The sequence below is a fragment of the Oryza brachyantha genome, chromosome 12, assembly GCF_000231095.2.
Source record: "Oryza brachyantha chromosome 12, ObraRS2, whole genome shotgun sequence".
Taxonomy (NCBI): domain Eukaryota; kingdom Viridiplantae; phylum Streptophyta; class Magnoliopsida; order Poales; family Poaceae; genus Oryza; species Oryza brachyantha.
The window spans coordinates 14,510,354-14,536,548 of record NC_023174.2 but is presented as its reverse complement, the minus strand read 5'-3'; the positions used below and the strand labels follow the sequence as shown (position 1 = coordinate 14,536,548).

General features: G+C 41.3%; 4 protein-coding genes across 6 annotated transcripts; 3 read left to right on the top strand and 1 right to left on the bottom strand.

Annotated features, from left to right (window-relative positions):
* The first annotated feature begins 9,362 nt into the window (after positions 1-9,362).
* Positions 9,363-11,095, top strand: LOC107305432. Of its 2 annotated transcripts, XR_001551586.2 has the most exons (6): positions 9,363-9,558; positions 9,917-10,054; positions 10,158-10,239; positions 10,388-10,504; positions 10,670-10,812; positions 10,900-11,095. XR_001551586.2 is itself a non-coding variant. In XM_015843119.2 (5 exons), the coding sequence occupies exons 2-5, from the start codon at positions 9,933-9,935 to the stop codon at positions 10,718-10,720; spliced, it is 372 nt and encodes a 123-aa protein (XP_015698605.1). In that variant the 5' UTR covers positions 9,363-9,558; positions 9,917-9,932; the 3' UTR covers positions 10,721-11,095. The 2 variants fall into 2 exon arrangements, 1 of the variants encoding a protein (XP_015698605.1); XM_015843119.2 differs by having other exon boundaries at positions 10,670-11,095.
* Positions 11,096-13,014: 1,919 nt separating this feature from the next.
* Positions 13,015-15,983, top strand: LOC102718046 (zinc finger protein 320-like). Its single transcript, XM_006664612.3, has 3 exons — positions 13,015-13,286; positions 13,795-13,896; positions 14,528-15,983. The coding sequence occupies exon 3, from the start codon at positions 14,530-14,532 to the stop codon at positions 15,541-15,543; it is 1,014 nt and encodes a 337-aa protein (XP_006664675.1). The 5' UTR covers positions 13,015-13,286; positions 13,795-13,896; positions 14,528-14,529; the 3' UTR covers positions 15,544-15,983.
* An 887-nt stretch (positions 15,984-16,870) lies between these two features.
* On the top strand, positions 16,871-19,854 carry LOC102717762. Of its 2 annotated transcripts, none has more exons than XM_015843290.2 (5): positions 16,871-16,975; positions 17,157-17,193; positions 17,327-17,408; positions 17,979-18,239; positions 18,806-19,854. In XM_015843290.2, exons 4-5 carry the CDS (start codon positions 18,077-18,079, stop codon positions 19,426-19,428), a joined length of 786 nt encoding a protein of 261 aa, XP_015698776.1. In that variant the 5' UTR covers positions 16,871-16,975; positions 17,157-17,193; positions 17,327-17,408; positions 17,979-18,076; the 3' UTR covers positions 19,429-19,854. The 2 variants fall into 2 exon arrangements, with proteins under 2 accessions (XP_015698776.1, XP_015698775.1); XM_015843289.2 differs by having other exon boundaries at positions 17,811-18,239.
* Positions 19,855-20,465: 611 nt separating this feature from the next.
* Positions 20,466-23,454, bottom strand: LOC102708391. Its single transcript, XM_006664080.3, has 3 exons — positions 23,377-23,454; positions 21,049-21,984; positions 20,466-20,899 (listed from the first exon to the last, which is right to left on the bottom strand). The coding sequence occupies exons 2-3, from the start codon at positions 21,952-21,954 to the stop codon at positions 20,798-20,800; spliced, it is 1,008 nt and encodes a 335-aa protein (XP_006664143.1). The 5' UTR covers positions 21,955-21,984; positions 23,377-23,454; the 3' UTR covers positions 20,466-20,797.
* Positions 23,455-26,195: the final 2,741 nt, after the last annotated feature.

Genomic DNA, 26,195 nt, shown 5'->3' with positions numbered 1-26,195 from the left:
ATGAGTGAACCCGTGCGTGGAGTCCAACGATTTCGTTAGCTTTAGGAAGCATGATTTTAACATTTGCTCTTGATCTCGTATCAACGGACCGAGTCGAAGAAAAAGGCAGATCCCACCCTGGCATTGTATCAAAAGACCAAACCAAAGATTGGGGTCTTTATGCATCCCATTGTGATTTGTATCAAAAGACCAAACCTACAAACGGGGCTTTGATATGCTCTTGTTTTGTAAGAGAGCAATTAGGAGGAGGCCGAAACCAAGAGGATGGCAAGTTGCTTCATTTTCATGGAGCATCGAGGAGACGTTAGCACTTCACCTGTTCATTACCTTCTTGCCGGCGGAAGCTCACTGGCACCTCCCTCCTGTGTGGAACGATGGAGCAAGGAGGCAGAGTAGCAAGTTTGCAGCAGTGTATCCTGCGAGAGAAAAAGAAAATGACAGCAGTGTGCCAAGCCTCTCCCCCTCTTCTTCCTCTCTTCTCACTTTGCACCTCTATTTATAGGCAAGAGTAGAGCACTCGGATTTTTTTTGTGCGCAGGCAGCCTTGCGTGTAGTGGGTTTGACTGCATGCATGCTTTTTTTTATGCTCAACGTGCTAATCATGCATGCAGGAAGTGGAAAGATTGGGCTTGACTTGCTTGTGAGTTTGCGAGTTTGCTTGGATGACAAGTGGGCCCTGTTAATTTGAATATTTTATTAGTGAATATTTGCTAATCATAAGCGCATGGTGGTGAACATGTGAGGACTTGGTCCTCCACACGTCTATTATTTTTCGTGGCTCAACTAGAAAAAGGAGTGAGAATATTTTTCCACTGGTTGCACGTGTTTCCTTCTATTATTGGTTTTAGTTTAAATATTACCTAACATAAACACACACCCCTTTTATTATTTATTTATTTATTAAGCTTGTACATGTAATATATATATATATATATATATATATATATATATATTTATCCCATGTCCTTTTTGACGATTTATTTCTTGCCCTCAAGTCAACGATTATATGCGTGTGAACGAAGAGTCGATTTATTTTGTACGCGCTAATTAATTTATTTACGGGACACGCGTATGCATTATATTAAAGTCTACCTCTCCCATATTTTGTTTAGTGCTGACAAACATACGGGGCATTTCTTTATTTCGCAACAGCTAACCTGCACATATATAAAAGATATTATTTATTTTAGGCACCACTGGAAATAAATATTATACGGTCTGTGTATTTTTTTCTTTTTTTATTGCCTGTTGAGTATATGATATCACCCGCGGCTGAATATACACATATATTTTCGCCACACGTATATTGAATATATTTTTTATCCACGTTGTGAATATTTTTATCCACGTCGTGAATATTTTTATGCACGACGTGAATATTTTTATCTTTATCGTGAATATTTTTATGCACACCGTGAGTATTTTTTTGCATGCCACGAATATTTTTATCCACGCCGCGAATATTTTTATCCACGTCGTGAATATTTTTATCCACGTCGTGAATATTTTTCTCCACGTCGCGAATATTTTTTATCCACGTCGTGAATATTTTTCTCCACGCCATGAATATTTTTATCCGCGTCACGAATATTATTATCCATGTCGTGAATATTTTTATCCACGTTGTTAATATTTTTATGCACGCTATTAATATTTTTATCCATGTCGCGAATATTTTTATCCGACGCCATGAATATTTTTATCTACGTCATGAATATTTTTATGTATGCCGTGAATATTTTTATTCATATTTATTTTATATAACCTTTCGATCATTTCTATTATTTAGTCTGGATTATTATTTAAATATTAAATTCGTAGGGTATTAGGGACTATCTATTTAATTATATCTAATCGCGAGCCAAGACCCGCGTCAAAACAGATGGGGAGACAATTAATTAAGATGATTCTTGTCGCGCTCTTTGGCTGGCTGGCCCTACAAGAATGATCCCCTGGACGGACCTCGCCTGTACTTCGTTTCCTCCCCTCCGTCGAGTCACCATTCCCTCCCCTCCGTCGAGCCTAGAACGAACGTGTCGCCCCATCTGCATACTCCGTCCTAAAATAAATCAATTTTTCACTTTTTTTCTATAATTTTTAACTCTTCATCTTATTCAAAAAATTATTGCAATTGATATTTTTGTTTTTATTAGATGATAAATCATGAATAGTATTTTACGTGTGACTAATTTTTTTTAATTTTCTGAAAATTTTTCAAATAAGACGGTCAAACGTTGGACACGAAAACCGAAGAATTGTTTTTTTTAAGGACATGGGAAGTATATATGTATCACCTGATACATAGTAGGCACCGGTGGAGCTATAGGGTGGTCCAGACGGAGCTGTTTTTTTTTTTAATAACTGGGGTTCCGGTGGAAAAAAAAAAGTGGCGACGGAACCACTGTTATTAAAATAATAATAATAATAACAACGCAACCAATCACGCCGCATCTGCTGCTCCGCGCGCATGCCGTCATTAGTGAGACCGTGGAAGGAAACTGAAACCAAATTAAGAGTCTCACCACCACCAGCTAAGTGTCAGACTCATTTATTTCCTTTTCATGCACACAAGGTAGGTACATCGAATTGCTAAGTTCTACCCAAATGATTTTTCATGTTCTGAATTATTAAGACTATGCAACTTAAGAATTATATTGATCACGTGATAAAACACGATGGTTTTAAAGACCTAAACAATATATACTTGTATTGTACGTAAGTATTGACATCATTAGATTAACCGTGTTTAAGAAAAAAAATTCAGTCGCACCACCTATATTCTAAATCCTAGATCCGTTGTCCGATAGTAGGTACGTAACGTCCACGTCCACCCAGGAAGAAGTTTTTAGTACATGGGTGTATGTACACCCGTTGCTTGTATGTTATCTAAATAATCATTAAAAAATATAAAAAAATTTGACAAGATAGTTTAATATGAGTTATATCACTCCACCAACATGTAAGTTTAGTTATGTTTAAAGTTCTATTTAGGTGTCCGAATATTCGATACGATGTTTTAGGAAAAAATAAACGTGCCCTAATTGATGCGCTTCAGTTCCCTATTTATGTTGGGAATCCAGACAAAAAAAAAAACAACCATCCAAAAATAATTGTATATAGAACGTTATGTCTTAGCAATGAATACTTAATACACACACCACTCTCAAGGCGTTGATTTTGCGGGTAACCCTTATTTTATTTGTAAGCAACATAATTAAGAACAAGAGAAATTAAAAAAGATATATGGAAACCATTATTGCAATTATTCTTTGGAAACTGATCAAGAATGAAATATAGTTTTATTGTAAATTCAGTATATATATCTGCTCCGTAAAATTAAACTGGAGAGGCATTTCAAAGATAATAAATATCCTAATTAGGTATTGGCATACCGGTACGTAGATTTGTCATACTTCACACTTTCACAGATTACCGATCGATATAAATTTTATTATCCTTTAAGTAATCTGCACACATAAATAACAATAGTCCAAAAATATTGTAGAATTGTTATATAGTTATAAAGGCTGAAAAACCAGCGGGCCAGGTATAACAGATCACGTTTAGGCTCTCTTCGGAACACAGAAATTTTATAATAATTTTAGAGAAAATAGTTCAGTTCCTCCAAATTTCCTTTGAAAATCCTTCAAAGCGAATAGGTCCTATTAACCCTTGTCCATGTCAATTTGGTGCTTTAATTTCTTTTTCGAATAAATTGGAATACTGACGTAAGAACTTGTAAATTGTGTAAATCACTCGTTTCCGGCCGTGTATAAATTTGTCTAGTACGTGTTAACCAAAGCCAAAATGACATGTCATAACTAATTATTTTACTAAGTTATCTCATGTATGCTCGCACGGCAAAGACAATGCGTGCCATATGCAAATGCTCATGCTCATGCTCATCAAACATGAACTAGGTCGTGTTATGTATAAACAAAAGAGATATAAGATATAAAAGGAGTGTGAAGATACAAAACAATGGACAATAAAATTAAACAATGATTACATAAAGGATATTTGCATATGTGAAACATTTCTCATGATCTCATATGTGCACGTGACATCCTAATCAACCCTAACTCCAAGCATGATTTGTCACAATATATGTCGCTTTGGATTTGTTTGCATGCACTAAACAAGTTTGTGCATCATAATAAGTATTTTATGAGTTTATCTACTAAATTGCACTTGCTCGACAAATTTGCGTACCACTAACTAAATCTGCTATTTTTTTTTATTACATGCAACAGACATACTTACACATACTACCCTCAAGTGCACGTAGGGCCAACAACAAATCTTTAATCTCACTAAATTTATTTTGATATTTTCATAGAATTCCTTTCTTGGGCTAATTGATGTTAGCAAATAATCTTGTCATTAGTTCATATGCATATTTACTTTGGTAAGCATGTAGAGTGTATTTGTATAGGCTTTGCACAAGGTAGTATACTAATATGTGCGGCATTCAAGGTTATCTGAGGCAGTACGTGTGATATAATACGTGTGTGCTGAGATCTACGTGAATTAAGCGCCTGGACGAATTAAGATGCCGATGTCTACGATGTGCAAATAATTAAGGCCATTGCATTAACATGCACGTACTAGTGATTAGTTGCTGCATGCAAGCATTGAGTTGGATGTGTTGAGATGCATGTAGAGCTGCAGCTCAGGCTGGGAGGCCACTAATTAATTAAGTGATTTCTAGCTTAGTGGAAGAATAGGTCTAGCTAGTTAATTACCTTTGTTGCATGGCATTTGCACGCTGGATTAAGGCATGAGTCAAGGCTGCAATTTAGGACTTGTTTAGTTCCCAAATTTTTTTTCCCAAACATCACATCGAATTTTTAGACACATAAATAAAGCATTAAATATAGATAAACTAAAAAACTAATTGCACAGTTACGGAAAAATCTTGAGACCAATCTTTTGAGCCTAATTAGTTCATGATTAGCCATAAGTGTTACAGTAACCAATATGTGCTAATGATGGATTAATTAGGCTCAAAAGATTCGTCTCGCGGTTTTCAGGCTAGCCGTGAAATTCGTTTTTTCATTCATGTCCAAAAACCCCTTCTAATATCCGGTCAAACATTTGACGTGACATTTCTCTTAAAAATTTTCCTAATCTAAACACCACCTCAGTTGGCTGGTTCTTGTCTTTTGCATGTACTTTAAGTCTATATATAAAGAGGAAAATGGTGCGGCCGCATTGACCAAATCTCGAGTGTGTGTGTTCAGTTCTTGTGTGTTTGTGTCAGAGAGAGAGAGAGATCGCTGGCAATTGATATATATTGATGACATGGATAAAACTAAAGATAGCAATAATAGACCATATTATGACTTCATAATTAATTAAACTCGCTCTGGACACCACATCCACAAATAGTTCTGCAGCAAGTGCACACGCACATGCAATAACAGAAACCAGCACCAACTCAAACATACATGAAATGAAACATATTCCTCGAATTAATTAGCTAGTTTGAAATATATATATATATATATATATATAGATTTTATATCTCGTGTGTGTATATATATATATATAAAGCTTTTTTACCATCTTTGAGTAGATACCGAGAGATACGAAACTTTTAGTGTAAAATTTTGTACCTCCTACTATCTAAGGTGCCAAAGAGACACCAAATTTTACACTAAAATTGTCATATCTCTTGATGTCTTCTCAAGTACTGTAAAATTACTCATATATATGTAAAATTACTCATATATATGTATGTCACTCACGAGAATAATTTGTCCCCTTTGTCTTGGTTAGGAATTGATCAAGTTCCTCGGTGAGCCCTTTTCTCTTGAGGCACTTGGTGATGTGCCTTATGAGATGAGATGTACCGCCGATCGATTTTGCCGTCAATGGGTTTGAGCAGTGGATGCATGTTGCCATGTCTATGGAGGGTTCATCTATCTTCATGTGTTCCCATACTAGTGACCTCCTCCTTTTTGGAGGATTTCCTTTGCCATTTGGCATATTATTTTCCTCTCCCAACTGCCCTCCATCTCCCTCTCTCTCTCTCTCGATACTCTCTCTCTCTCTAGATCTCCCTCTCTCTCTCTAGATCTCTTTCTCTCTGCCGGGGGTGGATGGAGGGCCGGCTGGCCGGGTGTATGTTCGTCCGGCCGGCAAGTCGATCGGAGTGGCTAGCAGACGGCCGGCATGCACTGAGTGAAGCAAAGCTAGCGGGAAGAAAACACGAACAGACGATGCTAGCTAGCTTGGTGAAGAAGAAGATCGAGATTGTAATGTGACCGGGCAGTCGGGCGGGCTGTACGTACATGGAGTTGGCGGTGCATCCAGCAGGGTGTGTACTGTTCATCCGGCCGGCAAATCGGAGAGGTGAGGAGACGGACGGTGGCAGGAGGCGGATTAACTCGGCCGGCGCCTAGCTAGCAGCTAGCTTGTAAGTTGGAGTGAACGTACAAGGAAAGCATGCATGAGTTCAATTTTTTTTTTTTTGCCGGGATCGATGGCCAAGTAGACCATCCAAATTTCATTAAGATCAGAATGAGTTCACAGTTGTTGCTGCGCTTACGGCCGGCATGCTTGCTCTTGCTTGTGTGTGCACTGAGAGAAGAAGCAAAGTGCGCGGAAGAAGAAATTAACACACTCTAGTGATCGAACGATCATCCATTAATTGGTGAAGAAGATCGATGTTCGATCGAATGAGCCAAGAAAGATCTCTGATCGAAGAGCGCAAGCCATAACCATATACATATATATTACCTGCAGCTGGAGGGAGATGTAGATGATCAGCAGGCGGGACCTGGAAGGGATGAAGAAGATGATCCAGCTGATCATCCGCAACGCCGACGGTGTACAATTGGAGGCCTCGTCGTCCTTCCTCCATGGACGGACGAACGAGCTCGAGCTGAGGCGACTATGGCCTAAACTTCACTGCCCTGAAGGTCTTTATATAGAGAAGGGGCTTAGAGAGATCGAATATACGCAGATAATTCCAACCGGCATGAACAGTGTATTGGCAGATTACTTGCGGCCACTCAATAATACAAGTCAAGCAGTCACGACCGTTGCATTTTACTCGTAAGAAATTAAGATGCTCTGCGGGCGGAACAGATAGTTCTAAAAAGTGACTGTGTATTATATTTTAGAACAGAGAGTATCAAGCTGCGCGCCACTGCTCGGTTTTTGGCGCTGCATGCAGCTGGTTGAAATATTTATCTCTTCTTGTCACCGCTATAGCTAGGGCTAGGTTGTCAGCCCGCTACAGGTTGATTCATGTCATCGTAAAGCTAAGATATATTGCCACGCGGCAGCATGAGAACTAAAGGTGTGTTTGATTGCTGGGATTTTAAGGGTTAGGATAGAACCAGCCTGATTTTGTTCTTGTTTGAACGAGTGGGTTGGACGTAGAAATGAATATATCGCTCAGATTTGGGGCCAGGCCTTCCGTGAAATTTTGCCGGACCAGGCGAACCCAACCACGGGCGCGGCGCTCACATGAGAAGAGGGCCCACCCTAGCGTCACCGCTCCGAAAAAATCACCGCGACACCAGAGAAGCAGAGAGTTTCTGCCTCGGTGCGACGCCATAGCGTGGGGAGACGAGGCTGCGGCGGCGACAAGAACTCCCGGCCGGTGCCACCGGCGTGCTGGTTCTCCCCTCCCCTCCCCTCCCCTTCGTCTCCAGGTGAGGTCGCCGCCACCCTTCCTCTTCCTCTTCCTCTCCTCCCTCCGGGATCCTTCCTCTTTCCTGGTCAGTGAGAAGAGCTCGCCACCGCCGGAGGGGACAGGCCGGAGGTCGTCGCCGCCAACAGAGGGGACGGGACCGGGGGGGGGGGGAGAGCTCGTCGCTGCATGCCGCCCAGGGGAAGAGCTCGCCACTGCTGCCCGGGGGAAGAGCTCACCGCCGGATGGGATCGGGATGCTGTAGCCGGGTTGCTGTACTTGTTGTAGCTCTAGATTTTTTTCACTAGATGCTACATCGTTCTTACTGCTTCTTAATTTTATTTTATTTTTTGGCTCTGGATGCATGTAGCTGTCGCAAATGGTGGATGGTATATTGTGCTGTCATATAGCAAACTAGCAAATTTGTTGTTTGTCTGAATTTTGATTTGTAAAAATATGTCACCTTGCCATATGTGTGTCTCTATTTAGTTGTGGTTGTAGTTAATGGTAAAATGTCCACTCCTCATCATGTGTGTCTCTATTATTAAATTTTATTTAAATATTTTTAATACGTAACTATACATTTAATTACTTTACATTATTCCTAATATTTAATATTTTATTTTGATAAGAGGTAATCTCACCAACTTATTATAGAGAGGTAATCATATCCAACCATCTCACGTTCATCCCTCAAACCAAACAAATGATGGGTTCACTCTATCTCCTTCTATCCCTCCAACCAAACAAAAAACAGGGTACAACCCATCCCTCCAACCAAACAGAAAAATAGATCCAACCTATCCTGCAAAACAGTGATGAATCCAACCCACCATCCTATCTAGTCCACAAACCAAACACATCCTAAGGGGTTGTTTAGATAGGGCTAAACTTTTTAGCCTCATGTCACATCGGATGTTTGGACGCTAATTTGAAGTATTAAATATAGACTAATTAAAAAAACTAATTTCATAGATGAGTGGTAATCCACGAGACGAATTTTTTAAGCCTAATTAATTTATAATTAGAGCATGTTTACTTGTAGCATCACATATACCCAGCCCGCGGATGCGTACGAGTGTTGGGCCGGATGGGCTCTGCCTCGTTGGAGGGCTGAGGCCCACTTGTATTCGTGTTTAGCTCGAGCCATCCATCCTGTGCGGAATAAGTCCACTTGAGATCCCTCGACTTATCATCCAGTCTACTTTTTATCCTTGGATCATAAAACCAGATATAATCGGTCCCTGAACTGTCAAAACCGGCGCAGAAGAGGTCCCTCGGCGGTTTTGGCTGATTTGGCACCTACATGGCTAGTTGGCCTAAATTTCCGTCCCATGTGGCATTGACATGGCACTTACGTGGCAATTATATATCAAAAAAGCAGTGAGCCCACCTGTCAGCTACACAAAAAATGATTTAAAAATAACAGACCCACGTATGCTCACAGTTAGCTACCCAAAAGAAATAAATATAGTGGGGCCCACGTGGGTTCCACATGTTATTCCTTCTCCCTTCTCAGCTGATAGGTGGACTCACTATATTTTTGATATATAATTTTCACGTAAGCGTCATGTCAATACGACATGGGATGGAGAGCTAGTTAAACTAGCCATTGTGGCGCCAAGTTCAGTCAAAACCGTCGAGGGACCTATTTCGCACCGGTTTTAATAGTTTAGGGACTAGTTGTATCCAGTTTTATGGTCCAGACGGTATCTTAAATGGACTTATTCCATCCTGTGCTGCGCCGCGTGCGGCGGAGGGAGGTGCGGCGGCGCGAGCAGCGACGGCGACGGCGGCGGATCCAGGGGGGGCCGTTGGCTTGGCTCCCGTTGCTGGCGACGAGGCTACCAGGAGGCCGGACTGCATCCTCGGCCGTCCCCAGCCCGGCAGCAAGCCCTGCACCGATTCAGCCTGTGGGTATTTGGTTTGCCTTTTTTTTTTCCCTCTCTGTCTCGCTGTCAATTGCTGTGTATAATTTCAATTGGTAGGGTGAATTTTAGTCCGCAGAATTGATCCTAGTTGTGAGGGGATGTATATTTAGCTACTATTTTACGCTCACTTTATTTTATATTATAAGTCACTTTATGTTTGTTCCATGCCAAAACTCTTCGAGTTTAAAGCTAACCTTGATATCTATGATCTATGGCTGAAATGTTCTGCAATTGGCTGAAGATAATATATTGTCATTTTATTTACAGAGTTCTTTTCCAATCACTGGGCTACCGTTAACTGTGTGCATCAACTGATTTAATATTTCTTTCCTAACACCAGCATCACCTGCTGTGGAATGGATATTTTTTTCTACGAATGTAAGGAGGTCTTAAAGATCCAGAAGTTCCGGCGTATGGTGTCGTATGCTGGATTCTACTGCTTCACTACCCTCCTCACCTATGCTTATACGAGCAATACGTTACGTATAGTACTACTGAATTATCACTCCTTGTGTACTTGCAGTTGCAGAGTTTCCTCACTTGTTTTGCTTGCCTGCCAATAATCTCTGAACTTATTACAGGACAAGGGCTGGCATTTCTAGGGGCGACCAATTTTACGCCTCCTATCCTGCTGGTACTGAGCTATTAACTGACACTGCAAAGGTCTGAAAACTGAAATATATGTCTTGTGCCTACCATTTTTTTTTTGTCATCTTAACAGAATGTTGCATTTGAAGCAAGTGCTGTGTTGTTTATTTACTTGCTCACTTACTTCAGAAGGTGATGTTGGATTTCATTCGGTGGTTTGTAGCTTTACAAGGCTGCATTGGGTAATTGCTTCGAAATAGATGACTGGGGCCCATTAGAGTTCTCTATCATGGCAAAGCATTTTGATCGGCAAGGAAAACCTCCATATGCCTACCATGCAGTAAGTAGTTACCCACTTATGTTTCATTAACTGTACACTCCATTTGCTAAGCACTTGCAAATCTGCATTTTCTCTCGAAAGCGCATATATTCTTTTGTTTGTTAGGATATAACCTGTCCCTGCATAATTTGCATGTTTTATACATATTTCACTGTGCTTTTTCAGCAATACATGGCACACCTTCTCTCCCATGGGCAGCTCGATGGAAGTGGGTAGCTGCATGATCTACTAAGTTATGGTAGCGTACTGTTGGTATCACCATGACAATTAAATTCCACTGAGATGCTCTGTACAAATGGCCTGCCTTGGTACACTCTGAGTTCAGATGGCACGCGACAATGAAATAGTGCTCAAAGTATAGATAATTTCAGGGTTTTTTTTTTTATAAATTTCAGGATTTTTGTATAAGACATCAAGCACTACATTATGAACTCATCACTACTGTCAACGATGCAATAGTTCCTGGAGACGTTCCCTTTTCGAGAATACAAAGAAATGACAATGTCTGTTGATGAAGCATTAATGCTGTTCAATTTGTTGAACGGAACTGCTACATTTGTGCGCAAACAGCATGTTAGTTGTCTTCTGAACTTCGGCTGATCCCTCCCATTTCTCGCACATATTTTGAAGATTATGAAACATGACGTCTTGTTACAGTGCCTAAAGATGCTAACATCCCCACCATTTTTACCGGATCTAGCTAACGATATTAGATAGGTCTGAACAAGTTAGATAGAGTTTTAGTTTCTTTTTTATTGATTTTTGCTATAAAATTTTAGGGGTATCTATGGAGGCTCGAATAGCTTAACGGGAGTAACGGGGACTCGAGCCCCTGCCGTCCTCATGCTAGATCCGCCCCTGCCCATCTTTTGGTTGCTTATGCTTATAAGCCAAAATTTGAATTTTAACCTTATATTTAAAGTTGATTTTGAAGTTTTTTTATCGTTGTTTATTTTTCATATTTGACTTTTAGATCGATACGAACATGTATATAAAAATTTTATTTATAATTTATTTTCTATTTATAAATATATCGTTTGCTTTTTTTTCACTAACAAGCTAAAAGATAACCCGCTATACCAGTTATTGACGCCGATTTGACAATCCCATAGTTTCATAATTAGATAACAAACTACCTACCTCTAATCCTCTTAAGTACTACCTTCGGTATTTATTTGACGTAGTTTACTTTTAAATTTATATTTAACCGTTTGTCTTATTCAAAATTTTTATATAGATATGTAATATTATAAGTCATATTTAAAGTGTCTTTAATAATAAATTAAATCATAATAAAATAATTAATAATAATATAATTTTTTTAATACGACGAATCAGCAAAAGTAGACTCAAAAGTGTTGCTCGCCAGCATCCCTCCTCCGTGCTGCTCGCCGGCGCTGCGCTTCCACACTACATCTCCACGCTTCGTGCTACTCTTCGCCAATGTTGATCTCCGTCCTGCTGGTACATGATAGCTGGTACCAAATAGTATATAATAACAGGCTATAAGTTGTCTATATGTTTATATGGAGGAGAGAGTTGATGAGAGAGTGTAAACAGACTATAAGCTTATAGCCAACTTGGACACAGAAACCAAAAAACTATGGGAGAGTGACATGTATGTCCTACATTAATGATAAAGAGCTAACTAGTCTATGGATGAGCTAAGAAAAAACTATAAGAAGTCTTATAGTCAGCTTGTTGGCTATATTATTAGCCTTGCTCTAAGTAATTAATATTATCTGATATCGGCTGCGTCGCGAGGCTCCTTAGAGCAAGGTTAATAATATAGCCAACAAGCTAGCTATAAGACTCTTTGTAGTCTTTTTATAGCTCACTCATATAATGGTTAGCCCTTCATTTTTAATGTATAACCCACATGTCTCTCTCATAGAGTATCTTTGTTCTTATACATGAGCTGGCATAAGCTTATAATCCACTTCTCCTCTCTCATCTTCTCTTTCTTTCACGTCAGCATTTAGTCGGCTTATAGTCTACTATTATACTTGCTCTTTAACTTATCTTCCTTGTTTTCCGTACGCACGCTTCCCGAACGGTTAAACAGTTTATTTTTTAAAATTTTTATAGAAAAGTTATTTTAAAAAATCATATTAATCTATTTTATATTTTTAATAATTAATAATTAATTAATTATATATTAATCTACTACTATATTTTGCGTGCGAGACATAAGTTAACTTATACTGTGTCCGGCCGAACGTCGGCCCTAGTTTATAATTTATATCGAACGGGAGTAAAAGCGTAAGTTTTTTCTTGGCTCTGACCAAGATCAACCAGCCCAGCCCCAGCAGTATCCGAGCTGCAGTTGAGAGCTCACCCACGCGGCGCCACGTCAGCCGTCCGATGGATGCCACGCGTCTCGATCGCAGCCGCCCAAACCCTTCCAAGCCTTTTAGCCTTCGCCTTCGCCTTCGCCAGCGACAAGCCGGCCGGCGAGGCGCGGCGCTCTCCACGCGGCCGCCAGGATGAACCTGGCACAGCGCCGCGTCCACGTTCGTAGGCCGCACCGGGCCTATATTAGCCACTCTCGCGGGGCGCGCTTTCCGAGGATCGCGGTTGCAGTGTAGCCAGAGAGCCAGAGAGAGCGTAGCGGAGAGGAGAGGAGAGGAGCAAGAGGAAGGTGGGGAGGCGAGGCGAGGCGGCGAATTCCTCCGAGGGGCTGATCGATTCTCTTCGCGCATTCTCGCCGTCGTCTTCGCTGCTGAGCAATCCGGCCGCGCCTGTTCTGCGTCCCTTCTTCTTCTCCACGCCGATCGGCTAGGTAAAGAAACGCCAAGCTCTGCCTTTCCTGGGGTTATACGATGGAATGCCATCTCTGTGTTCGCGCAAATGCTTCGAAGGAGCAGGAATCAGTGGTTTCAGTTCATGTTTTTGCTTCGTCTTGCGTCCCCCTGTGTTCTTGCCGACCTTCATGGACAGACTGTAGATAGTGATTCTGCTTTTGTTTTGCCGGGTCGGATTCTGCTTTTGTTTTATATACAGCAAGCAGCAAGCTGCAGCAACAACAGCTGAGTTCATATGTTTGCAATGTTCATAGAATATCCAGTTTGGCTACTGTAGATAGTGATTCTGATTTTCCATACAGCAAGTCACAGAATGTTTTTCCCCCTGAGTGGTGAAGGCCATGGTTCTTGATTCTTGTTTTGCTTCCATGGCAGAGCAGTTCTGTAGTTTGTTCCTCTGGTTGAGAATTGGAGCAGTTTGATGAGCGTTCTTGATCGCTTGCACCTGCTTTGAGGGCTAATTCGCTTCACGCATTCTTGTTTCAGCGATCGAGTAGTTGTCTTCCCTGAGCAATCAAGCGGCGTCCCACCTGTTCTGCTTCCTCTTCTCCTCGCAGATTGGAAAGACAAGTATCAAGAAGCATCCAGGTAAAGAAAACCGCCACACTCTTCACTTGTTGAGTTGTTGCAACCATTAGCTCCGGTTGTCTTTCCTGACCACCAGTTGCTGCAAACATGCTTGAAAGAATCAACGATAGCTGAGCTCATGTTTGCTTTATCTTACAGTGTTAATGTAACATCCATTTTGCTCAGTGTAGACACAGATTCTGCTTTTGTATACAGCTAGCTGAAGCAATAATAACTGAGTTCATGTTTGCTTTATCTTACAGTGTTCATAGCATAGTTTTGGCCAGTGTAGATAATAGTTCTGTTTTTATTTTGTATGCAGCAATATGATTATTGTTTTCCTGAGTGGTGGAGGCCATGGCTCTGGATACAACGTTTGCTTTGCTTCCATGGCAGATAAGCTCTGTAGTTTTCACTTTTTCTTCAGTCACTCGTACTGTTTGTGCGTTTGACATTAGTACTTACTTTCTAATATTCTAATGTGTCTTGTGTTGTCTCCAAGTTTTGTGGTTTATGGTTAACTAAATAGCTCTTTGTTGAAATTTCTGTTTTGAAATTCATCTGTTAATTTTACTCAGGCAAATCTCCCAATTCTAAAAATGTTTTCTTCCTCATGCTATGTTCTAACTTAGCATAACTTCCGATGATACAGATATGGCACCAAGAGGAAGGCCTCGGAAGTATTGCTGCAGCAAGTGCAACAAGAGCTTCCGTTCAGGGAATGCTCTTGGAGGCCACATGTCATGCCACTGGCGTATTGGTAACCAGCCAAAGAGCACGTCAAGCCCTCCTGCTGCTGTTGATCTGCGCTTGCCGCTGCTGAGGCCCTGCAATGATAAGCCCTCGCTGTTGTCCCTGGAAACACAATGCCAGATGTGCTCAAAGGTGTTTTCATCCTCCAATTCTCTGAGGGGGCACATGAGGATGCACGGTGGCGAGAAGGTGGTGGCCATGCCTGAGGAAGAAGCTGCAGGGCTGATTGAAGCACTGGCCATTTCTGATAGCATGCAGAATCTAATGGTGTTTTCTTCAGTGAAGCGTAAGCGATCATTGCGATCAAAGAGGCAGACACCAGAATTCAGTTTGGAGGAGATAGATGCTGCAGATGCTTTGCTGCTGCTTTCAGAGCGCTTTCACAAGATGTCAGCTTATGAGGATTGCTATCTAGGAGACAAGGACGACAGTAGTTTGAGATCCATTGTGCTGACGGAGGTTAACACGAATGTTCTAGATCATTCTTTGGTTCGGTCTGTTGACTCCAAGGTGCCAATCAATGATAGTAACTCAGCCTATGCGAATTGCTATGGGCAGAGTGACAAGGAAAACTGTTTGGTCCCAATTGTTCCCAAGAAGGAGATGGATCTGAATGATTTTGATCATGAACTTGTTGGTGATGCTGCGTTAAGGAAACCAAGAATCAACAGTTCAGATGAGGAGATGAAGTTCGGTGATCTTTCAGTTGCTCTCAAGGAGAAGAGCCACCGATGCATCACCTGTGGAAAGTCATTCGGGTCAGGTCAGGCACTGGGAGGCCACAAGCGATGTCACTATGTTTGGAAGTGCGATCGTCCTCGAGGTTTTGCTGGCCGTCCTGATTCTGTTGTGCTGAAAGAGCGAAAGCTGAAACTTGAACCTCAGCTGTGGTGTGGCACGAGCAATCTTCGGTGAACCAATCTGGTGCTCGGTGTTGTCGGAAGCTGAAGCTTTTTGTTTGTGGTGAAATATGGGGTGCTGTCTGAAACTGATACAGTTCGTTGAGTTGTCTGTAGGTGGTTCATCAGTCAGGAAAGGAAAAAAAAAAACTTCTTGTCTTCTGATGGATAGTCACAAGCTTTGATAGGAGTAGTTCTCTTGACTGACAAACTTTCTTGGGCGTCAAAGGCCATGATCTTAAGTGATAGCTTGGTTACTGAGCAGTGAAGCTGATTTCCATCCTGCATGTGCAATACAATGCATTAGCTTGCCATCCTTTTGTACCAGCAATCTGTAGATCAATTTTGCTCTGCTTTCTGTAAATGTTTGTAACATGATTCTTGGTTCAGAATGAACTGTTCTTTTTTCGTACTAAATGGTGTGATATCGTCATTGTATGTACTGATCAGCCAATAGTAAAGTACACTGTCATTTTTTTTTTTTTGACAAGAAAAAAGGATGTGATGTTTCTTTGTCTCCTTATGCCATATTTTGCAGCTAATATGCTCTGAAAGTTGTCTAGCTTAATGCAGTGGCACTATGCATGTTCTGATGGGCGCGGCTCTTCTAACGTAACATTTCTCTTACTCTGTAGCAAACATGTCAATCACTGTGGCTCCTCTGACGTAACATTTCTGTTGCTTTGTAGCAAACATGTGATTGTGTCTCTCTGACACATTAAAGTTAGATAATCTCAATCTTGACAGTGTGGTTTGTACTGATTTTATTAAAAAAAATTACAACTGAACCCGCGCGTAAAAATTTCATCATTGTGGCCACGTTACTCTCCTAACATGGCAAAAATGATTGTCACGCCAAGATAGAACACCACCCCGATAGTATGGCAGCTACTCAGCGGGGTATATTGTCTTGTCATGCCAGATAGGGTGGCGTAGCGAAAAGGTCAAGATCATAAAAATATTTATTTAGAAGGTTTAGTAATAAAATTATTTATTAAGTTCTTAAAAATAAATTTTAAAAAATCTGTCTCGTGTAATGAAATGCAGGTTCAGCTCCGGAGCAGCACAGCCGTCCGATTGTGACACGTGTTCTCATCCTGTAGCTCAGCACAAGCCCTCTTCTTCCCCCAACGAACTCAATCCTCCCTCCCTCTCTCTCTCTCTCTCTCTCTCTCTCTCGCTCGCTGGCTTCCGAAACCAAAACCCACGGTTCGCCGCCGCGCAGCGAGACGGCGCGGCTGCGCCAGGATGAACCTAGGGCGCAGCAGAGTCCAGGTTCATAGGATGCCGCAGCCTATAAGAGCACGATCGCCCTCGCGCTCGGTGTCAGTTTACTCGCGGCGTCCACCGAGAGCGAAAGAGAGAGAGAGCTCAAAGAAGCGGAAGGGGAATCGGGGGATTAGGAAGCTCGATTCCCCAAGGAATTGCTCCCCCAAGAACAATCTGAGGTGGGATCAGGTTCTTGCGGTTCTTGCCTTCTTGGTTTACCGTTCATGATCAGGTTCCAGTTGTTGGTTAATTTGGTCCTCCGCCACCCAAGAATCTGACGTGATTCCTTTCTGGGTTCTTGGTTTGTTTGTTTGCCTAATCTGCTTGGTTCCTGCTAATGCATTTCATCGCTTGTTTCAGCTCTTCGGCCCGCAATCCTACGATCGTACAATCTGAGGTGTGGTTCTTGGTTTGCTGTTCATGACCGGGTTGCAGTGAAGAATCTGATACGAGATTGTCTCTGAGTTCTTGGTTTGTTTGCCATATTCGATGACTTGATGCTAATGCATTTCCTGCGTTCTTTGTTTCAGCGGTTCGGCCTGCAAGATTTTGCCTCTCCTGACGAATTTGATCTCGCTTTGCTCATTCGATAGAACCCCCGCATATTCAAAGGTGCAGATTCCGTGACCATCCTATGATCTGAAGCTCTAGTCTTTATTTTACCCTGTGAATTCAATTCAACATTGCACTGGCTATTAGGATAGTTTTGTCTTTTCTTGGTTGTGTGTCGCATTGTGTAGCTCTGTAGCCCTAAATTCTATGGCTGTGTTTCAGTTCTTGAATTGCTCTGTTCATGCCAATAATATTTTGCCATCAATCAAGAATTTGGCTCGGTTCTGCGAGTTCTTTCTGATCCATTTCTTAGCTCTTGTTTCTGGAGCAAATTGTTTGTTGTTTCCTTGAGAAATCTGATTACTTCATATCCTCCTTAATTGATATCATATGGTAATGTTCGGCATTTTGCAAGTTATTGCTTGATGATGTGTATTTACTTACTACCTTCATGTCATCCAGAAATGGCTTCTGATGGTGCTCCAAGGCACTTGTGCCAGTTCTGTGGCACCAACTTTAAAGACACAGATCATTTGGTAGAGCATGAGCGGCAGTGCAAGCACAATCCTTATGTGCACGTTCGAATAGAATCATTAGGCGATGTGTTATTAAGCCAGCATGAGAAATTAGTTGCAAGTGTTATAGCGAGTTTGAGGACTCGGCCACGCCCTAGAAGAGCTACACTTTCTGATGATGAGCCAGGCACTAGTAATCCAGATCAGGTGCTGATGACATGCTCCGACAAGAGTTCATCATCTTCTGTGGAATCCTATGGAGGTGATGAGAGGAGGAGGGTCGATGCTCTGGCAAGTATTGCTCAGATGCAACAGCAAAACATGAAAGCTGGTATCAATATTGATGACCAGGAACATCCCTCTGTGATGTTCAGAGGTACAGATTCCGAGCCCATCCTATGATCTAAAGCTCTAGTCTTTACTGCACAAATTCAATTCTCATTGCGGTGCCTAATAGGCTAGTGCTGTCTTTTCTTGGTTTTGTGATCAAATGGTTGTTTGCCTGACGAATTGCAGTGCCTCTTTTATTTGGTTATATTTTGGTTCTATGATCAAATGGTCTCACCGTATTTGGCTAAATGCTTGAGATAAATCATGAAATAGCGAGTGTAATTCCTGCTGAATAAGACACTCTAGCTCTAGGTTAGTTGATGATTCAGTTCTTGAGTTGTTCTGGCCATGGCAAGAATATTCACCATTAGGCAGGACTCTGTCTGCTTCAGCAATTCTTTTGATAGTTCAGAGAGTTCGCAATTGGGTTATTACTGATCCATTTTTCTAGTTCTTCTTCCCGTGAATCTGACTAATTATTGTCCTTCTTAAATGTTCACATGGTAGTAGTGTTCTGCATTTTGCAACTTCTTACTTGAAAGAGTAGCTTGCTTGCTTAGTTCTCCTTCTCAATGATGTGTCTTTACTTACTGCGAGCATGCTGTGATCCAGGAATGGCTTCTGATGGTCCTCAAGAGAACAGTCGGTGCAGTTTTTGTGACAAGCACTTCAAGGGTAGACGTTCTTGTGCAGAGCATGAGCTGCGGTGCAAGAACAATCCAGATGCGCATTCGCATACGCAAATTCAATCTTCAGGCAATGCTCAGGGTGGCATCGATGTTTTGAATTTCCATGTGCCAAGGAAAAGGCGAACAGCCAGAATCCCAGTGCTGCCAGAACAACCTGTGAAGAAACCAGCTTCTGATTATGCTCAGGGTGGCATCAATGACAATGATGCACCGAGGACTCCACCCAGGCCAACAACGAGTGAAGTAAATGCGGATCCTTCTGTGATTCAGAGGCAAAACAATGATCTCAGTGCCATTGATACAAATTCAGACAAGCAGAAAGAGACCATCAGTGGTGGTGTTGACACCAATATTCCTGACCACAAAGATCCTTCTGTGATGCAGATGCAAAGCAATCTGCCGCCTCATAACAACAGCTCAGATCACAAGGCACCGACCTGCAGTTTCAGCTCTACGGATGATCTCAATGCCCAGGTTCCCGTTGATGCAAATTCAGATATGGAGAAGAAGACACATGCAATTCAGATAAGAAGACGGACACATTGATCTCAATATAAATATTCCTGACTGAAAGATCCTTCTGTGACACATGCAAAACAAACTCGATCTCAATCTGGCACCTCGCAATGACAGTTCGGCTCTATGGATGATCTCAAAGCTCAGGCTCCCATTTGTACCAATTCAGATAAGAAGATGGACACCGTCAATGCTGTTGTTGATATCAATATTCCTGACCACAAGGACAGTTTAGATTCTATAGTCTGAAATGAAAAACTCCGTTTTTGTCTACTGACTGGTGTATAGTTACAGGCTATACTACTCATACTATCTTTTTGTTTCATAAGCAACAAATGTACATACCTGTTCAGAATGGTGAAGTCCATAGTTCTGTATTCATTGTGCGCTTGCTTCCATCATGAAATGGATGAACATTTTACTTCTGATAGTGTTGGAATTCTGATGCATTTTACTTTGGCTATAATTTTTCTATTTCTTTAAATGTTGATATATTAACAGCATGAGACGTAAAAAGAGCTGGAGCTCGGTGTTGTCTGAAACTCTCTGTTTTTTGGTGAAAGTGTTGTCTGAACTGATACAGTACCTTGAGTTGTCTCATCAGCCAGGAATCAAGAAACCCTATGTTGTCTTCTGATTGGTAGTCAAGCTTTAATACTGACAGTAGTTAGTTACTGACAAATTTCCATGGAGAGCTGAACACAGTGAAGTTGATTTTTGCACATCAATTTTGCTTTGCTTTGGACTTTCATCTTTCTGTAAATGTTTGTGTCTTGAAAGAAATGCTGGTCAGAATGAGGAGATTTTTTGTAATACTAAATGGTAGCCTCTTTGTATTTGTATCTACAGATCAGTCAACAGTAAAACACAGGGTAAAGTAGTGCTAGTATGAGGTGATTTGCGTCTCCTTAAAGTATACTCCATCCTTTTCCTATTACAAGATGTTTTGACTTTTATAAAAGTCAAATTTCTTTAAGATTGAAGGTCAAAGTTGTGCCATATTAACTTTCACAAGTCTAAAATGACATCATGTTGTGAGGAGTAGCATTTAACTTCAGCTGGTGGGATTAGCTGATACGAGAAAGAGAATTTTTATAGATGATTCTCAATTTATATGCCAAAATGAGTTCCTTGGACAAATTAGGCAAGGATACAATAACGGTACTTTACATCATAGAAAGCTAGCCCATTCTGAGCAAAATCATAAGGGGAAAATATTGTTGTAACAAAAAAAAAGCATGCATAATTGTGTACCTTTTTCTGTATACTGACTTACTGAGTGGAAAAAACTCTTCAAACTAAACCATGCAATATCCATCTTGCATTTTGAATTTTGACGCCTTCAGGTGAGCTTGTATTTTCTAAAAAAAAAGTATTTTGCTACATACATGCCACGACTCTAACTTGAACCATCATCTTTCATCTTGGCTTCAAGATTCTTTACAGCATTGGTAAGAGATCTCACATCCCAAGATTTTGCCAGCTTACCATCATTGTCATACTGCAGAAAAAAGAAAGATCATTCCAGATATCACATAACTGCAGTCCATATCTCCTTCCGTCACAATGATTTGACAAGAAGTTTCCAAAGCAACAAAGAGGGCAGCCATTTTAATTGAAAAGCATGTGTTACACATTGTAAAGCCTAACCTTTTCAAGCTGTAGAGCATGGTCCTTGAGCCCATCATCTGTAAAACCTTTCTTATGAATAACCTTGAGGATCTTAAAGAGGTGTGACTGAAGAAACTCAGAACAGTGTTGCTCAAGATTGCACTCAGGAAAGGAGGAATCACAACCAAAAGGGCACTTCATGGGCCTCATGGGGCAGACAGTCACACAGTGCCTATCCATATCACATCTCATAAGACGCTTCTCGCAGCTCTGCTCACATGTAATGATCTTAAATGGGCAAGCTGAATCATGGTCTTGCATGCAGCGAACAGAAACTTTTGCTCGGCATCCCTCATTGGGGCAGGTAATAGGTCTGAAGTTACATTGGGCCTTATGATCAGCGAGATGTTCTTCATTTTCATATTTCTCAGGGCAGTGGTACTTGGTTTTCAGGTCTACATTCTTGAGGAGGACCTCAGCAATGGCTTCTCTCCTTTCCAGTGGCCAGAAACGCGTCATCTCCATTTCTTGGACAAAGTCATCAATCTTATCGTCACGGCTGTCACTCATCAGCCACCAAGAGACATGGCCGATAATGTTCCTCTTGGTGCTACTAAAATCATCCATGAAAATGGATATAATCTCAAATGGATCCTCCGGCATCTCATTCTCTTGATCCTGATTCACTTCTGATTCGATAAGCGAATCGGATATGAATGTCTCACTTCTCTGTGTAAAATAGTCAACCATCTCTTTCCTCAGGTCAACAGCGACAACAGATGGCTTCTTGAAGAGATCACCTGTGGTGCTGTCAACACATACTGCAGCCAGGCCAGGGAGCAGGAGCTGCGCAAGTTTGTGCATTGCCTCTGAATCACAATAGCTGCACTGGAGAAGCAAACCTTCAGCCCTTACCGGTCCAGGGTCCGCAACTGGGAGCTCCATTTAGCACAGTGATCAGCACCTGCAGATGCACTAATCCAAGGCAACATGTGCAGGAGTCAGAATCAACATTGGAAACATAAGCATGAATGAAATGGGACCTTGTGTTTCTCCTGAATCTGGGTAATGAAAAATTGCTTGATCCCCCCAACACCCACAAAAAAATGAATTGGGCTGATTCAAGGTGAAAGACAATTGCTTGTATCACCAGTGAAAATTTTGGGATTTAGAAAATTACCGTTTTCGATTGAAAGGAGAATGGATTTATCATCTAGAATTCGATGGCAGAGGAACCAAGGAGACACGTTACATAACCACAACTAACCAAAATCCCTCTCCGGCAGCATAAGACCAATCTATTTGCCCTCACTCGATGAGCTCCCTTCCCATTTCCATGAAAGAAACAGGGTTAGCACATGCCGACAAATAGAGAGATCCCCATAAACAGAACGGAGGAGGGATCGAGCAGTGCGACAGAAGTGAGGCACCAGGAGTGATGTTTTTGTAATACGTGCAGCTAACACGTTTGTGACCATTAATATCCCTTGAATAATTTCTATTCATTTTTTAAAACTGATATGGTTAGATGTCTCTTTAAAATATTATTTGTCTGAAATAATTTCAAAATATTACAATTTCACACATTTTTATATGTATTAGCAATTAATAATCAAATAAGTATCTTGTGTCCATATTCAAAATAACACTTATTTGTAATAGGAGAGAGTAATAAATTTACGATGTTATGGTAGTATTTTAAAGACAAATCTACCCATACCATTTTTTACAAAAAAAAAAGCAAAAAAAAAAGCAACTGAGAAGTTATTTATAGCTAAAATTTTAAATTATAAGCCAAAATTATCGTAAAAATGTCACATTTATTACCACTGATCGCAATAACTAAGGTATTATGAAATCCACTCAAGTGATAACCATAAAACCATCATAACCATATCAATATATCATACATGATGCATGGTCGAACGACAACTGCTCTACGCTATAACCTATACACTCCCCAAATCATATCCAGTTCATGCGCCCCCAAGTTACTAGCTTCATGCCTATTTTGCCCTGAAACGCTTCCTCGATCAAACCGAATACAAAGTCGGGACAAACACCGTCGCAGACTCGCAGTCACAAGCATGTCTTCTTGGTAATAAATTCGTCTAATAATAAACAAAAGAAAGCTAAAATTTAAAGCAATTCCATTTGCATCACCATCAAACTACATCCACGGCAGAGGCGGATCTATTGTGGGGCACCTCAAAACTTTTTGGGAACACAGAAAAAAACTTGTTATTGTTAAGGGAGATTAAGGAAGATCCAGAAGAGAACCTATCTAGGGTTCATAATGCAGATTCCAGAAGAGAAGAAAGTGCGTGGATAGAGAGATGAGAAAAGAGGATGTGGATGGATGCTCACCGGTGAGGTTGGAGGACGACAGCGCCACTGCTCGCGGCGGCAGATCAGCGCAGGCGGCGGGAGGAGAAGCCCGTCCTGGGCCGCCGCAAGGGAGAGCGCGGAGGGGGGGAGCTCGCCGGCCGGCCGGCTATCCCTGCCGCGAACGGGAGAGAGACGACGGAGAAGAGAAAGACAAGACACTGTGGTTTACGTTGAAAAGAAAAGGCTGGGGGCATTTTGGTATTTTTCAGGTTGCTGAAAATTTGTAACTGTAATGATGCTAGGAAAAAGAAAATGCTCGTGCGTTTCCACGAAAAAAAATCAACATTACGATAAATAGTGCTACCTGGTCATATTTTTTTTGATTTGTATGTAAGTTGAATTTTAAAGATATTGACCATCAATTGATTATAAGATTAGAAGTTCATTGTTATGTAAAAATTGTACCTATAGATTTGTATTAGAATGTGTTGTGGCAGAATATTAGTTTTATATTTAGCTGGCAAAGCATGATTTTGTAATGGATGGGTACATATGAAGCATTACTTAGCATGATCCATTTTTCTTGTTCTTTTTTTTTCATGTGAGCAACTTGTTCGTTTTCAACCTTCAAGAATCCGACTATTTCTTGTCTTTCTTAATTGAACACGTGGGTAATGCTTGCATTTTGCAAGTTCTTGTCTAAGTTGTCTTGCTTGTTAATCGTCCTTTTCCATGTTGTGTGTTTACTCACCCCAGGGCGACCTTGCTGTGCCTGTGATGCAGAAATGGCTTCTGATGGTGATCTTAATCTGCCGCCTCATGACAATAGTTCAGATCACGAGGCACCGATCTGCAGTTTGAGCTCTACGGATGATTTCAGTGCCCAGGTTACAGTTGATACAAATTCAGATAAGGAGGACAAGAAGAATGTCAGTATCAATATTACAGACTGCAAAGATCCTTCCGCGACACAGATGCAACAACAAGCTCGATCTCAATCTGCCGGCTCGCAAGATCGAGCAGTTCAGATTCTGAAATGAAAGACTCAGTTTTTGTCCTACTGTTAGATAGTTACAGGCTATGATACTCATAATGTCCTTTTGTTTCAGAAGCAACAAGTGTACATACCTCTTCTGAATGGCAAAGTCCGTAGTTCTGTATTCTTTGCGCGTACGCTTGCTTCCATTATGAAACAGTGTTGTTCAGTTACATGCATCGGATGAACTTTTTACTAATAATGATATGGAGTTCTAGCGCATTTTACTTTGGCTGTTACATTAGTCTGTTTCAGTAAATGATGTAACAGTGATACGATTGCTGTGTAAGTGTAAAGCGGTCATCTTTTTCTCTTTTTACATGCATAAGCGAAACAATGAGTATTAACAATTAAAAAATAATTTATAGATAAATTTTTATATACTTGTTCCTAGTGTTTTAAAAGTAAAGACTAAAAAATGAACTGTAACTAAAAACATCTAAATCAACTTTAAATTTAAGTTTTAAATTTAAATTTTGGCTTATAAGTATAAGTGAAAAATGTAGGTCCAAGAAGTTTGTTGATTGATGTTTGTGTGATTTGGATGTTGCTTAGATTAAGTCAACCTTGATGACCATGTTTTTCTTCGAGAATACGCCGAGATTGCATTGCGTATCATCATTGTATTAAAACTGTGGGGGGTTACAGAAGCAGCAAAGTGGACACAAAAACCAGAAGGAGAAGCTAAGAGCTCATAAACTGATTCCTCGAGACATCAGTATTTCAACCCAGGGGTACTGAAGTTTCTCAAGCCTAAGGCTCAAATAATAGAATATAAATTGTTTAGATAAATTTTATCTAAAACTTATTATATTTCTAATGTATTTTTAGCCAGACGTAGGACTTAAACCCAAACTGCCCCACTTCTATTTTTGCTCTTGTTTCAACCTTGCAGGACAATTTCTAAGTCAGAGTATTAGTCCTGCTTGCCACCAGAGCGTCCATGGGCGGCCGTTGCGATCAAAAGACATGAGAGTTCCGTTCTTTCTAGATCGACCAAGCCACAAGGGTAATAATAAACCTCTCCTTTGGTATATCTCGAAATGATGATTATTCTACTATTGTTTTTTCGACATAAATGCTTGTATATCTTGAAATGATGATTGCTGATAATTGGTAAACAAGTGCTAAGAATTACTACCAAACTTCTCGAGTTCTCAACGACGTCACAGCCATCCGATCATGACACGTGTCCTCATCTCGTAGCTCAGCACGAGCCCCTCATCTTTTCCCACGAGGAAATTGCTACTATAACATCCTCAAACATAGGTTTTACTAGAATAGCATCCTAAATTTTAGCTTCGCTAAATTATCATCAGTTTCTACATGGTAGAATACCATCACAGACAAAAAAAACACTTGCACGTCTCTTCTTCCTCCCTCTGTGCTCGCCGGTAGCCACCGCGCACCATGGCCACACTACTAGCCAGGGGCAACGATGCCCCTCTCCTCTTCGTCGTCCTCCACCACCGACGAGAGTGTACTAGGCATGGAGACGGTCATGCAACTGGAGAGGAGGTGAGGCAGCCGCCGCCTCATCACTGTCATCGGTGCAACCGCTGCTTCGGCTGTCAGTCGCCCGCATCGACTCTGGGTTGGCGTCGTCGTCTCCTGTGCCCAATGCCCAAGCCCCACCACATCACGCCGCCTCCGTCCCTGCCACTCGCCTTCTTCCTGTCACGGCAATTGCCCACTTACGACCGTTGTCCTGGCACTCCTCTCTATGCTCTTCGCCACTGTGCGGTGTGCTATGAGTCTTCCTAGTCCTGTCTCTAGGGACGGAGTCATAGGCACATGTCGCGGTGTCGGGTGTGGCTGCGGA